This window comes from Semicossyphus pulcher, unplaced genomic scaffold (assembly GCF_022749685.1).
Source record: "Semicossyphus pulcher isolate SPU_LCO1_2020_fin unplaced genomic scaffold, fSemPul1.0.p SCAF_19, whole genome shotgun sequence".
In the NCBI taxonomy this organism is placed as follows: Eukaryota; Metazoa; Chordata; class Actinopteri; order Labriformes; family Labridae; genus Semicossyphus; species Semicossyphus pulcher.
The window spans coordinates 5,511,417-5,527,733 of NW_027211692.1; the positions used below are offsets into that span (position 1 = coordinate 5,511,417).

The 16,317-nt window shown below is 40.5% G+C and overlaps 1 protein-coding gene across 2 annotated transcripts in view; it reads left to right on the top strand.

Annotated features, from left to right (window-relative positions):
• The window catches only part of cntn5 (contactin 5), a 108,475-nt gene that overhangs the window by 28,746 nt on the left and 63,412 nt on the right, over window positions 1–16,317 (top strand). For both annotated transcript variants that reach the window (XM_069668104.1, XM_069668105.1), the window contains one exon: window positions 2,915–3,033. In XM_069668104.1, the coding sequence (XP_069524205.1) occupies window positions 2,979–3,033 (55 nt within the window). In that variant the 5' untranslated portion in view covers window positions 2,915–2,978. The remainder of the gene's footprint in view (window positions 1–2,914; window positions 3,034–16,317) is intronic.

Sequence of the window (16,317 nt, forward strand, 5' to 3'; positions counted from 1 at the left end):
TATACTCTGGGGATTTGTGTGTTTTAATGTATGCAGTCGGCTCTTGCTCATGTGCTATCACACCGCGATGGTGTGCTCTATTTTTATGCTGCTGTTTGCAAGTGAGATGTAACACAGGTTCACAGTGAGGTGAAGAGGGTGAGAACCTCTTTCCAAAATGGAGAAATGTTTTCACCAGTCTTTGCAGGCAGCTGTCTAGACAGCAGACCTTCAGCTATTTAATTCTTTGCATCAGTGGGCATAGACAGTAAAAACTGAGAAGAAGTGATATAAAGTGCCACCCCCCATTTTTAGTTAGTTCATTTATTTCCAGCTGTAGAGAAAGGGCTTAAACGTACAGAGAACAGTGGCTGATTACATATGGCGAACTACTTGCAAAAACACGGCAAAAACAGCTTTTATGTCAGAAGGAAATGAATCACGGTGTTTGTTTTCTCTCTAAATAACAGGCAGCCTGATTGCTAAGTCTGTGATTGTTTAACCCACTAATACTACTGCTGATGCATTCTGGGAGGACAGGGAGCAAATGAGGTGAGGCAAAAGACAAGGAGGCATAAATGATGGATGTGAGACGACTCCTGCTGGATCTGGACATGCTTCCCTCAACCCTCAGAGCTGTCTGTGCAGCTGCATTAATGAGCTAAATGACAGACACCGTAAATGAAGATGAGAGAGCCTGCAAATGAGATACGAGGGAGAGAGAAACAAGGAGGGGCGAGCGTACATTCAAAGATGAGACGGAGAGACTGAACACTTCACACAGATAGTTCTGCTTTTTTGTGCCTGACTGAATGGCAACGAGGGAGAACAACAAGGTCAGCAGGTCTGGCTCTCATTATACTGAAATGTATCCCATTAGCATTGTTTGCAAATTATATTGCATCCATAAGTACAGGTGCAATGTTTTACACATATCTTTCCCTGAATAGCAGTGTTTGTTATTGTGTTCAGAGTCAAAAATTATAACCTTGCTATTGAAGAATATAGCAGTAAAATATGATAGCCACGCACACGGGGGTGTGCATTTAAATGAATTGAAGTGTAGCATTCATTCCTTTCAGTGGTGTTAAAATGTTACTTGTTGGTGCTCGTACAGAGAAAGACTGTTTTAATGCAATGGATTATTACAAAAGGGCATTTGGTAAGGGCCGTTTTATAGGATGATGGGCATAGATGAATGCTATGTGCATCACGCCCCTTCCACTGAGTTGTAGGTAAACAGAACTTACATAAAAATGCAGCTAAACATATCAAAACACAATGCTTTAGCTCACCCGTGAAAGGAATACAACAGGTTATACTAGAATTTAAAGACCCCCTCCAGTGAGAATCAAGTGTTTAACCTTGTAAACATCTCCATGTGGTGTTCTTCATGTGCTACAAGACATATCAGGGACAACATGAGCAGTCATCTCCATGGCTGGGCCTGTCTGCTTTTAAACTGCAGTGAACCAAGGACAGGATGAACAACACGTTTTCAGATTGGCAGGTTTCAGACGTCACAAACTTAAGGAGCCAATCCCGTTAATGTACAGGGTGACACTATGCATATCATTATGTGTAACCTATGGCAACCACTTCAGCAATGCACCAGCCAGCTGTAACCGTCATTGTCATTTTTGCAAACTCACTACTGACTGCTAACGTTAACGTTACTACTACTAATTACTACAGTTCAAGCTAGCTAAGTTTCAACAAGTTGCCACTAAACGATGGCAGAGACGTGTTTTGTTTTCGTGACGGAGGGGGCGGTTGTAAATTTGCATAGTGGGCGGGGCCTATGCAGATTCAGGAATTTTTAATGAGGGAGAAGGAGGAGATGCCTTGGGAGGATTTATACAAGGTAATTAAACGTATTTTGCAGAAAAAAAACATGTCAGACACCTTTTATTATTTCAAGCAGAGCATTTTATATGTCTGAAAACCTGACTGGAGCTGCTCTTTAATAAAAATGCAGCTAAACATATTAAAAACACAATGCTTTAACTCGCTTGTGAAAGGAATACAACCACAGGTAAACTTAGAATTTAAAAAAATGATTAAGAAGAAGACGAAGCTTCGGGACAGTGTCCTGTCTAAATGCTTATGTAGATTACTCTATTCATTTGTGAACCATCTAGTATTAATCATAAGGTACATGTAACTTTTGTTCAGAGAGTAATTAATTAAGAGCAGCAGCAACACACTCCTCAGACTGCTAGCCCAATGACTCTTCACTCTATTTGGAGTGATGTGAGAGAACCTGAGTGTTTGTTTGTCGGGAACAAATTTAAATAACATCAAACATCTATCAAGAGCTTTTAGTTTTCATTTGCTTTGAAGGTTGGAAACATTTCTTTTACAAAGTCTGGAAATCAGCCATGCACTGAAGACTTTTTCTGTACAAAATATACCAATACATTTAAATTTAGTGACAGTGACAAATGACTGATAACACGTCTAATTAGTGCTGCAGGTGCCAGTCACAGTCTGACTGATAACATGAAACGTGCGATTTTTCAGTCTTGTGTAAGAGGGGAACTTTGAAAAGCTGCAATAGACTGCAGGCAATTAGAAAGCGTGGAGAAACCAGGGAGGGATAGGAACTGACAACATGCAGCCACAACACTCTGCCCCGTATCACGTACTTCAAAATTATGTTCTGATCATATTAATGCTTTTGTACCACACACACACAGTATGCTCTATAAATAAGAAACACAGGCTCTCTCTCTCTTTGCTGCAGAATAACAAAATCGTCTGTTTCATGCGAAGCTAAATTATTTTGCATAATAAAGTGGAATGCCCGTTCCCTTCATTATCCGTCCTCTCATAATCCAAAATGCAAAGATATGTTAGTGAGATTAAAGATGCATGGTATCCTGGACGGATGATATAACGAGAGCTATGTTGATGTTTTTCTCTCTGCTTGTAGGCGCAGCTTTAATGAAGAAGCCGACCTGCTAACATTCTCACCGAAGGGACCCTCTTCAACAAGTATGGGGTCACCATGGAAACCATTTCTCCTCCTGTCTGTCATCAGTGGCCTTTCAGGTAAGAAATTCAAAAGGTAGTGTTCAGAGATAATAGTAGGAAATAGTTGTGCGGTGTAGTCTTCTGGAGCACTGATATTAGAAGAAACTGTACCGTGCACATTGAAACGTTCTGTGTGCGTGGCAGTTGTAAATGCGGTTCAGGCGGGAGAATCATCATTTATAGATGTGAGAGGAGGCTTGTCTTTTCACACTCGGAGGATGAAGCCGAATCTTTGAAATGATGAATTCTGCACTTAAATCTGAGTAGAAGTGAAGACACCATGGCTCATTGAGCATTCCTATTCTGTTTGGCTTTTGAGTCTCAGATTTTTGACAGAGTCTCACACCTCTCAGAAAAGGTCTGTGGTGGCTGTAAACAGCACGACGTCTCAGAAGAAGCAGCAGCCTGTGATAAGGCTGCATAACTACTGTGGTTTAATAGCCCTCTTTGTGTCAACACAATTTGAATAGCAGGGGTGGTTGGCATGACAAACATTACCTCATAAACACTTTCCTACTTTATATAAAGAGAAATAAAACTCTAATTATTCACATTCATGCTTATAAAAATCACATGTTAAGTGTTTTCCTTTGTAATCCAGCAGGAATCAAAACCCTGACATCAGGGCTCTGCTCCTTACACCCAGTTGAGTTTTCTGACAGCATATCTTCCCTGGTATGATTATCAGTTACTGCACAATTTGAAGTTCCAGATCAAGTATCTCCCTCGGTCAGTCCTGAGCATGTGCTTGCCGGTCTAATGGATTCTGCCCTTTTAATGGTTCTTTCAACCCACCGGAGCAGGGTTCATGCTCTCTGCGTCTCTCTCTGAGCTCCGTTTCTCTGTGAGTCAGACACACACGCTGACCTCACTCGTCTGCTCGTTAAACTGTACCATTAAACGGAAACAACCGTTTCTTAACTTAGCCTTGTTCCGGAGGCTTTGAATAAATGGTGGTCATTTAGAGAAGAATGACTGTTTTTATATTAGGTATGCCCCTTTTTAGCAAACCTGGATCAAAAGTAGTACAAATTCAAGGATGTCTTACCCTCCCATACCTAACATGGAGGACATTTGAAAGGTGACATTTCATATGCCACTGGTTTACGGCCTGCTGTGTTGGCTTTATGTCATGGCTAGCATCAGACTTTAAAAGGGCAAAAGCAGGAGAATGAAGGTTATTCATTGTGACCCTGACTCTATGTTACTTCTTACACTATCACACTGCTGCTCTTGGAGTCACTAACTTTCAGCATGTTGGCTTTGTGTTAGACAACAGCTGGCATTCACAGGACTAGGTCTATTGTGCACATTGCAATGATTCAGTTTCATACAAGTCTCCTGAATTTCAGTGAGATTTTAAAAGTAATTAATTTTCCCAAGAAAGGCAAATGTTTTAACAAGATTTATTCCTTCAATTGTAGTCCATAAAGGGTTTTATATTCCAGATAGTGGAAATAGGTGTTTTTATTCACCTCCTAGATACCCAATTTGTTGTACACTGCTGCAGCCGGCACCACTGGGTAGAAACACTATGTGCGTGCATGTTCGAGATAACAAGCAACAATAGTATAGTATAAACAAGCAGCAAAGCTGTTTCAGGATGTCACATCTTTGTTCCGGAGAAACAAGCAGTGCAAAGCCTCTATAGAGAGAGAAAGTTAGGCACTAATATGAAGGCAGACAGCGTCACAGCCAATCAAACATAGTGGAAATGGTAGTGTAGTGTATAGATGCATGTATGTATGTGTAGTCCAAAAGGAAGACCGGCCTGTGGTTTTTTTTGCGTGCACTTTGAGAGCTGTTGTCGTCTAATAAGCATTTTAAGCAGTTTTCTTTAAAGTGTAAATCTTGCCTCCACATGGAGTTTGTGGAGGATTTAAGAGGCGTAGGTGCAGGGAAGGCAAATTAGGAGAAATGGTGGCTACCAGCTCACAATTTATTCAAACCATAATCTGTGTGGCAAATTATAATCAAGCTGTATCATAATTAAATAAAATCTCTTAACGTACACAATTAGAGATGACATACAAAAATTAAATAAGATGTATCCTAAAGATAGACTTGGTAGACTGTCTAATTATATAAATTTAAACTAAGATCTGCAATGAATAGGCACTAACTCCCCCCCCACCCCCCTACACTCCTTATTCTTCCTTTTTTACCTTTTTATTTATTTATTTTAAATTTATGTAAATTTATTTTTTTTATTTTATTTTTAAATTTTTATTTTTGTATTTTTGTATTTTCCGTTGTTGTTGTTGTTTATAGTGTTGCCCGTTTTTGTCCTATATTTCTTTATTCTTTTTTTCCCCCTTTTCTTCCCCATTCATATATTACTTAAATTTAATATAAAAACTGCAATGTACTAAAGAAACAGCTGTCTGGAATGATGAAACTGTAATTATTGCAATAAAGTATAAAAAAAAATAATTAAATAAAATCTCCAAATAAAGTATACATGCAATATAAGGAACATTTACTGAACACAGTCACATTCAGAAAATCAAACTAAGAATCAACTCCACAACAGCTGCTCGGTGAAGTACTCAAACCACGGACAAATATCTGTTCATATACAACAAAAACCACAACAGGACACCTTCACCACAAGTGACCTTACAAATAAAGCAAGAAAATACACCAAAGAGCTTCCTGTATCAGCTCAGCTCACTCTGTTGAACTCTTCTCCATCTAGTCTGCTGGTCTGTGGTGTCATTTCTTGCGTTAGTCAACCCCACATACTTGAGTCATACTGTTCAATCACTGGTTCAATATTCAGTCTCAAATTTACACCCATTTAAAGTCCAGCTGCTCCAGTGCTACGGCAGTCGATAAAACAGTGAGGTGGATATTTGCACACTTAAGTAAATTGCAGTACTGACAGCTCAGCTCCATGGTCTAGTGCAGTTCTTAAAGCAGATAAAGGCATGATGGAGTAAATGAGTTTTCTCAAGGGAAAATGAAAGACACCTTCATTATCTGGTTGTCACATTCTGTGCTGCCACCCTCTCAGGGTTCTGAGTATAAAGAAACTTTTCTTTAGGTTCTTCAGCTTTTAGATAAAAAAAAAAAGATAGCATGGTTAAGACCGCACTAAGTGTAAAATATTTTGTCAGTCTCAGTCAATCACACTGAAGAAGGACTCAGAATGGTACACATTCGTCGATAATAGAAAGAGAAAATGCAACTCAACGCCGAGTGCAATGACTGTTGAAAGCTTTTCAGACCAACACAAGCACTTTAGAGTTCTCTGAAAAGGTCTCATCAGCTGTGGGTGTCTCTCTGCTTTATGTGAGATAATAGCAAAGGCCACAGATACTACAGCAGGTGCTGGTGTTGACGCAAACTGAATAAAGAAAACTGAATAGTTAATGGAAAATCAACAGACTCCGGGATGCCAAGGTCTAATGTGAGCCTGGACAATGAAAAAGCCCCACAGCGCCGTGAAGTATAAACGTTATGATCAGTATTTCATAACTTGATGTATTATAGTGTTTGCGTAATTGGTAACAGTATGGGAATAGCTCTTTTGTTCATTCAGGCTTTAAATGTATACGTTTTGTAGTCTTTATTTAGTTAAACATTATGTATTTTTCTTTACTAGTTTGTGTGTTTTAATCTTGTTTTACCTGCAGTTATCCAGCAAACTCAGTTTATTCAAACAAAGGCAGCACTCACCTCTTCCTGGTTGTCTCCTCAGCAGGGGGCGGAGTCAAAAGAGTGGGCAGGCCTAAGCGTCTGCTTAAGAGCTGCAGGAATAAACCATTACGATGAAGGAGGGGGGAGTACAGGGAACAGATCATGTAGATTTACGTGATTATTTTAAGTGCATGTGTTATATATTAAATGTTTTATCTATGTAGAAAATCATTCTTTATTCTCTATATTTGTGTGAGGTTGATTTTGTGTAAATATATATTATTTCATATGATTGTGGTCCCACCTAAGTGGTCCTGTCCACCTAATTACCTGCAGCAGGGAGGGTATATAATGCAGCTGTTAGCTTCTAGTGGACGGTTTTTGTGTTGGTGTTTGAAGATGTCTGTATGGAAGACCTCTCCCCCATGTCTCTTGGAATAACTTACAGCCATCGCTGGACCATCGGACAAACAAAAACTTCAGGTTAATGTGTAACGTTTAACACGCGCACCACATTGTTAAAGCGTTTCATTAGAAAAGAAGCCGTTGTAGAAAAGCAGGGTAATTTAAATCAAGACTTCACGTTAATAAACAGGACTTTAGTGGCTTGTGCAGTTAATTTGTTTCAGTTGAGGCGATTCTGTCGATTGATTTTTAGTCTCAGGAGTTGGTTCTGTGGTACCTTGGGTGCGGGTAGTTGACAGAATCTGCTCTACTTGTTCATTATACGTATCTCAGCCGCGTGTTACCTCACTCACTCCTGTTGTCTTACTGCTTTGCCAAATAATTGCCTCCCAGAAAAAATTGGTCCCTCTCTCAGGACTTATAGGTTTTACTATGTGATTGATTTTTCCACCTTCGCATTCAACACACATGTGCAGAGAAATACTGTATGTGACTGTCTGCTTTTGTTTTAACCAAAGTTTTCATTTCACAGGGAAAGGGTAAACATACTTTCTGGAGCACAAACAAAACATCGCAAGTTTCTGACAAACTTAATAGAAGCTTGTGAATTAAGTCCCTCATTTAAACACTGTATCTGAACGGCATTACAGGAAAGCAACAAGTCTTTGGGGAGTTCCGTTCGTGCTCTTACTGTCAATCAAATATGATAATATGCTAATATAAAAACTGCAAGTCATTAACCTTTCAGCAATCATTATGTCTCAAAATAATTTCCATTGGATGAACATTAAATTATTTTCCCCCTTTATTCATATTAGCACACTGTAGAAGCATGTCACAGATCAGCCTGTTTCCTATCAGTGGCTGTTTTCACTCTCCTCAAATCCAGATGAGACAATCGATTGAGCTTTTAAGGCCACCTGATGCACAAGGGTGTGGAGTTTTAATAGATCTAACCAATTTGATGTTCAAATTATTTGGTAATTTAATTAGAAATAAAACAAATACAGTACAATATTATATATAAGGGTTAGTTTTTCCACTCGCATTCTAAACTCGCTCATACTGGTGATCACTTTATTTCCTGCACATTTTTTCCATTCTTACAAGTCTTAAATGCATTTTTTCCTCTGTGATGTAATGAAATGAACCAGGAGATATAACCAGTCCATATGTCAGAATGGGCTCTTGGGCCTTTTTGGTTAGCAAAACTTGAAATTGATATCCGTGATACTTGGGTTTGCCCAATCACATCATCAAACCCCTCCCCGTCTCTGGGATCAGTGCTCATAGGTATAGAAATGTAGAGACCTAATTGGCTGCTTTATAAAGCTTCTATGCATCTGCACTCGGGGTGGCACAAAACATCATTATCGCAATATACTGTCGTCCTGACTGGTGTGATATAATTATCGTATTGCAGGCGCCAAATATCGATATTTGAAATTAAAAAAATTCAGCGCTCTGAACAGATATCTCTGCCAATTTGAGTCACCACATCATTTTTTATCTCAAGATGTGTCAAAATCTGTGAAACTGACAATTGCAGTGAATAATACATCAATTCTGCACTTCACCTTTTTAGGGGCATTTTTTGTTCTTCAGTTAATCAGATATCCTGATGTATCATTATATGATTATCTTGCAATATATCAATTATCGCTGTATCGTGATATTATCGTTATCTTGGGTCCTGTATTGCGGATCGTATCGTGACTTACCCTGCAATTCCCACCCCTAATCTGCACTGTAGCCATATTGGAGCTGTCAAGATTCAGACAGCATTATTGAGTAAATTATTTAATATTTTAACTTTACTACTGACTACTCGAGTTCTACAGACACCATAACAAGATTAATGGAGTTTACCTGTACTCCCCAGGTCACATAGTAGCACTTCTGCAGGCTGGACAGTTTCCATTAAACAAACAATGTGACTAATTTATCAAATCTCAATTATATTATTTTCCTCTACATTTGATCACGTTAGACACTGACGCACGCGAGCGCAGGGATGGGTGTGTGATCAATTGTTGTGGACTGGTCTTGGCCAAATGCCAGGGCTGATTCCTTTGTTCCAGTCCTGCCCTGCGTTTAGCACAGTGTAGACGAATGACATCAGTGGGCAGCATCTTAAATATACACACCATACATCCTTATTGTGCTCAGGCATATTGTTTCTTACAACGACTTCAGCCTTTGGAGAAATCCTCTAAGCTCACCTCTGTTTAGTTATTTTATAAGAATGACTCTCTGAGGTCTTTTCTCACACATTCTGAACTTGTAGTTCTTGTCATCATCCAGCCACTCACTAACAGCTACACATGACCTAATCAATAACTGCAATCAAATCGGTCAACCATTAGGTTATTGATTTTAAACTGTGAAAAACAAATGTTTAAGAGAACATGATGTTGAATGTGTCTGCAGGGTTTAAGGTATTCTGTTTGTCCAAGAATTACTTTCCCTATTTTGGCCCAAAGGTAACAAAGAACATAGATTAAGTAGTGGTTTCCCACTCGACTCAATACAGCGCTGAGAGATGAGCGTTCTACAGTCACAGATTTGTCACATTTTAGTAAAAGTGCTGCACTTCAAACTGGTTTTCAATATTATCAGCAGCAGGAGCGATGGCAGCCACTCCCAGGGGTGTGAAGTAGTCTTTGTCTGTTATGATACTTTTGACATGATGGCTTCTGTAATGGATTTTTGACCCACTGTTCTGTCTGAATATGCTAAAAAAAAAAAACGTCTACTTTGAAGACAATAGTTCCCATGTTCCTTCCTGTTATCCTTTGCCCCTCTCTTCGCTGCACAGTCCTTTTTCATTCCATAGATATTAATATGAGACAGAAACAGAGAGGCCAACACTATTAGATTTCTCTCATCTTTAAAGTGGGCTGGGCTGGCATGTAGTCTGGTGCTATTTCTTTCCTCCCCCCATTCCGCCTCTGATTGAAATACAATGTTGCTTGGAGTGTTAAGTGTGGAATAGTAATTCAACGGTTCCTCAGCTTACTCTCAGGTACTTCAATATTAAAAGAGGGTTGCAGGGAATATAGATGTGTGGTGCCGTATAAGTGATGCATGAAGTCATCTTCACCAAGGGCAAAAGAGCCATGCACCAGAAATATGGCTGCATGTGGGGAAAATGGATGAGTATTTGCATGCACTCCATAAGGCTGGACCATGCAGTGAATACATTGCTGTGATTGTATACCTTTAAAAGATACATGTAACATACAGAGCTTTGTTTAAAGTCAGTTTTTCACATGCGAAAACCAGAGTAAAAGCCGAAAACGATAAAGATTAGTTGCAGCTCTGCAGGTTATCAACATTCTACATACAAATACACAAACTGTGGGATCTATTTATGGTCTCGCCGTCAGGGACTAATGGACTGTCTCCAACTGGCTGGAGGACCTGAGCTTTGACAGCCTCTGTTACACTCACAACTTGAGCCCAGGAAATGAAATACAAAGAAGAAAAAAGAAGTCATTGTTGATTCCTGTTAGCATGAAACGTTGGACACGACATTCGAGTGTTGGCAGTCGAGCTTTTTCCGTGGGTACAGTGATCAACACTATAATCAGTACCCGGGGATTTTGAAAGTGGCGTTTCAGAGAACATGAGAACATACAATGAGCCTGTGTGCTGATGCCAAAGTTTGTTAAACAGTGTTACATTTACCACATTGCCTGATTTGCCAATTAGAAAAGTTTGTTGTCATTTTATTATCAATATTTTAGATCCAGAATATGTATGACAGCGAGATTAAGTCGCCTTCATGTGTCTCATCTTTCCCTTAAAGGGCCAGTTCACCGATTTTCAACCTCAGTCCTATTATGCTATCATGGGGAGCTAATGCCATTATGATAGAAAAAAATGCAATTTCACTGTGTGCCTTTGGAGGACGCTAGCCGCTTCTCCAACCGTCCCTTGAAAACCTGGGGAGCTCGCTAAACTACACTTCCTCAATCTAGTACGCCCGCCTCCGATGTCATGTCTCGTTCAAAATCATCAGGTTGGAAATGTAGACTGCAGACCTAGAGATTTTTTTATGATCCAACGGTATATTCTTGTCGTATTTCAGCTTTGTATCGCTCTGAGCCGTTGCCTGCAGCGATCAATGTCTATGACTGGAAAACTGTAGTATTTCACTCCAGCGTCTCTCGCTGGGCCGTTCCTTTTGGAGGGAGGGGCGCAATGCATGCTGGGTGTTGTAGGAATGTAGAATGGGTGAAAAGCACAAGCTGTTGGCACCATAGCAACTTACCCCACAGCTATGGCACCAATTTAAAATATTATTGCTTCTCTCGATTACAGAGAACACCGGCTTTAACTGACAGTGGCTTTTTCCCGGGGCAAATTGCTCCTTTAATGTCAGGCGTCCTCGCATTTTATTTGAGTCTTTGTGTTCCTGGTTTTCATGATCTCTGCCTGTTTTTCGACTTTTGATTTTCTGCACTGGACTGATTTCCAATTTGATCCTTCTGTTTGAATGTGATCCTTTCTTCAATATGCATATTTGAGCTGCAGAAGCTCTGTCGTCTCAGTCTGTGTTTAGGTCCTATCCCCTGTGTTTCAGTTTTCACCATATGTGACACTCCTGTCATGTTCCATCCATGCAATCTAACGTTATAACACTAAAGTCACAGAACATGCTGGACAGAGACTTCATACTTTCCATTAACAGGCACGACAACATAATCCCACACATCACACATCACCACCGCGGTTTCATTTCCACAAGGTTGAAGCGACTCACACAATCACCAAAGTACACTGAGGATCAGAAAAAAGACCGGGGTTTTAGCAAGTAGTCCGCTGTGATAGGAGGTGAGCTGAGGTTGCATATGATGCATGGATTGTTCTATCTGTAATGATATTCAGCTGAATAAATGGTCTCAAGCATAATCAGCTTCAGTCAATATAATCTCCCCGTGAAGGTCTTCATTAATCTTACAGGCTATGGCTAATCATGTCCGTCTACTTGAGGTCCCATGAGCGTCTCACCTACTTACTGTATGTTATTCAAATTAATTTTCACCCCATCGTCAAGAGGCTGCAGACAAACCTGAGACTCGCACGCTGGCTCCTGTGCTGTGGCAGCCCAATGACCCAGCACACGTAGATGAGTTTGTCTCCTCTGTACGGCCTTAAAGCATGTCATCTTCCTTTAGCCTCACCTCCTCCTCTGTTGTTGGTGTGTTAGCATGTCGCGTAGTCTCTGCAGTTTTTTATACGGGGACTTTATTAAATGCTGTGTTTTACACAGAAATGTGATCTCCATTAAAGGCAGCCCACAGTCTGCGATAAAAAGGACAAGGTAAAGGAACATTGTGCGCCTTGTTCTTAAGTCTAAAACTCCCATTGTCTCCCTTGCAGATGTTATCATGACGGGGGGGTGTTAAGACCTGACAGAATCTCCGATGGCATTGCACTGGAGTTCCCTGAAAGGCAGCAGGTGCAGCCTTTTCAACAACAATGAGTGTTTCTGATTTTGCACCCTCTGAAAGATTGGGATCAGCAGGATCTGCAAGGGTCATTGCTCTTATCTGATGAAGGTGACAGCTGACAACAGCAAGTGCCTGTTGACTGCAGGAGTCAAACAAAAGTCTTTTTTGCATTTGTCAGGATTTCGCTCCAGTTTAAATGCGACTTTCTGGGGAAAGGGAACATGGAGTACACAGAACAGTATGCAAAATGTAAAGTCTTTTATTGACTGGACATCCCTGTAACACTACATGAGTGGTAATAGAAACTGATGTATAAGCCACCGCTAATGAATAAGGGATACATCCAAGTGTTCGTTCCAAGTTTGTTTTTAATTAGTTATTTGATGCTGTCAAAAGGATGATTGACAGCTCTGTTGACCAGTCTGGCTCCTGCAGCCGATCTGTTCTGGATTAGCAGAGAGGAGGATTGGCTAGAGGTAACGTAACTGAAACTATCACTACAGTCATTGAAGTTTCATATCTGTGAACGTCTGCTTCAGACCAACACAAGAAGCTGTTCTGCTGTTAAACACGCCGACGTGCGGGATCTTTGCTGTTTTTTTGGTAAGTTAAGTGTGTGTGTTTTGGTAAGCGGAAGTGGCTACGGCGGCTCCACCCGCCGATCTCGAGCGCCTATCACGGGGTGTATTTTGGCTTCAATTTCGTACAATGAGAGGAGATGGAGACGCGTCGTCCATCTATACAGTCATTGGTGCACACTGAGCAGGGGCGGCTGTGGCTCAGTGGTAGAGTAGTTAGTCATTTAATCAATAGATTGGCTGTTCAGTCCCTGTGTCCACATGTGGAAGTGGACACTGAACCCCACAGCTTTGTATAGCAGCCTCTGCCATCAGTGTATGAATGTGTATCATAGAAACACGAGAATTATGTTGTTAATTTCCTCTGCTAATTTATGAGAAAACAACTGAATGAGTAAAGTAAAAAACATCTCTCGAGATAGCCACAGTTTCCAGTTTCTCTAGTCTGAGTCGACTTTGAAGATTTGTTACTCTCTAACCAATTCATTACTGAAGGGACACTCGGCACCTTCTCTTACCATCCAATGTAACACCTTCCACCCCCTCAGACACCGAGAGGGAAACTGTTACGCTGCACAATTCAGTAGCACTGCAAAAACACAGCCTTCAAAATGATGTTTGAGTCCAATCTCCACCTCTGTAACTCTGAGGCGAACCAAACTGAATATGTCAGAGTGTCAACCTAACCTCAAAGCCATGTTCATATTAAAGAATGTAATAGCTCGGCTCGAGCGCTTTGATTACAATGCTAAAAGCCAGCTCTCTCTACTGCTCTGTCACACGCACACACTGAAGAATAAGTTATTACCATTATATTCCATTAAATTATTAGTGTACCAACTGGCTTTGAGGTGATATGACATGTTTACATCTCCTGCTTAGTAAAAGAAATCAGCCGTTTGTCCTGACAGTATTTTGAAACCTGACAGATCAGTCAGTGCAGCTGTCACATTTAAACAGCCTCTCACTTATTTCATAAAGAGCTCTTTCCTTGTCATCACTGGCTGCTTCTCTAAACCACACTGCAACTGTCAGAGCACAGCTGTCAGGAAGAGAGATGATTGGGTATCCCAAGTCATATATACTGTACATGTATGCAGATATCCGACTAAAGCCCTAGTAAGACATTCGTTTCAAATATATAAGACAACACCAGAATTTAGCATCACTTTTTCACACATCACACAGTCGAATAAACAAAGTGTCCGTCAGCGAGGAAAATCAAGAGTTACAACCGGAGCCAACAGTGGACGTCGCACATGCAACACTGTCTGGATATCTGGGAAGTGTGCTCCTGACATTATTTATTGCCGTAGAAGCCGCTAAAGACAATGAAACTGAGATATTCGAGATTACAACTTTAACGATATCACGTTAAAGTACGATTTTGTTAATGTCCCTATAACCTCCTACATGTCCTGGAAATGTCACCACAGTCACAGAGGCTGCATATACTTTGGACCGGTGCTTAATTGATCAAAGGGGGAATTGTGACATTTATAAGAATCTGAAAATGACCTCAAATAGGGGATCTTAATGCTGTGGCAGAGACAAAACTAGTTTAACAAATATGGCTTCAGAGTTTGTGTGAATTTGTGAAAGCCCAGACAGTGGATCAGTGTAATCTTCCTCAGGAAGTCTTTCACAAAGCCGAACACTTTGCAGAAAAATTAAAAAAGGAAAAATGACATCCTGATAAATCAAAAAACATAACCAAAGGCGAACAGTCGATAAAATACTGTTTAGGGCATCAAGCCAGTTATTGCTGGTAAATAATGCTCTTTTAAAAACGTGGCTTTGAGAAGTGACATAAAATCATTGAGTGCAGTGTTTTCAGTGTTTTCAGTGTTTTCTGAGCACAATTAGATGTGAGGACCAACAAAACCACTATTTCAGCGTTTTGAGATAGTCGTTATTGTATGCTAAATGTATTTTAGACATGACAAAAAGTACTCTTATAAATACATGTTATGTTTAAGATGACATTCATACTGATGTGCGTATAGTGGTAATCTCCAAGATCTCTTAATTGCGGGAGCACACTTCCCAGATATCATAGACAGTGCTGCATGTGTGACGTCCACGGTTGGCTCCGGTTGTAACTCTTGATTTTCCTGGCTGACGGTCGCTTTCCTTTTCAGACTGTTTGCCTTCATTTGAGCGTCGAGTTTGTTTCTTTTTCTTTGGATTTTCACTTCTTGTTGAAGTTGTATCTGTAGTCATCCATCTTTTCTTTGTTTGTTCAGCCATAGTAGAATACTGTTTACTCGCAACACTGGAAAAGCAGCCGCTTAGCTCCGCCTACCCTCTCTGGCAGACCAACCACTGCTGGCTGATGGAAAACGTGTCACTAACTGGGCGCCACTTGTGATTTCTTTTCTGTGAAAGTCGCCACAGACACCCGGTCTGTAATACTGCAAATGCAAAGGCTTCCATCAGTGGGCCATAGGCTCAATCATCATTGCGTTACCTCATGCAGCGATAGATAGAGACTTAACAGACATTTATTCAAATGAAGATCTTGGAGATGATCACTTCAAATGAAAGAATATGTATGCAAGACTTCCTGTCACAGATTGTCCTGCTTCCTGAAGCTCATGTGGTTCATATGGCCACCTCAGAGCCTCAGCAGTGATAACATGCTCTACGCCTCACTAAAGCTGATTCTCAGCCAGGTAGATCATCTAACTGACTACTAACCAGCTACTAATTGCTTTGCTTATCAATTTTCAAACTCACAATACCTTTAATTTCAAATGGAGTTCCATTTCCTGCTTCTCTCCGTAATGTGTAACTCAGTAATTGCCCGTTCTCCATTTGTAGATAGGAGTATTTCTGCAGCTGACAAGTCCCAGAGGGCACATAATTATTTCTCAGTTTTGTTCGGTTCTTTCATAGCACTTTATCATGTAGAGCAAAACACTCTCACCCCCCCTCTTTGCAGAGCTCTGATTAGACTCTCGCTGTGCGTCGAGCTTCTCGTCTTTTGCATTTTCTTTAAGTATTATATCCAAGCAGAAATGGTTCCATATCAGCGCTAATTTCAGCTTTTTTGTTTCGGCTGCTGTGGAAAAATATGTTCTGATGATCAGCCGTCACGGGTGAAATAATTGTGTTTGTCATCTGGAGTTGTTACATTCATAGCAGCATAAAAGACAACACATTGGCACATCACCCGACATAAAGTGGACCGAATTCCTCAAAAGTAAGCGGGAGAA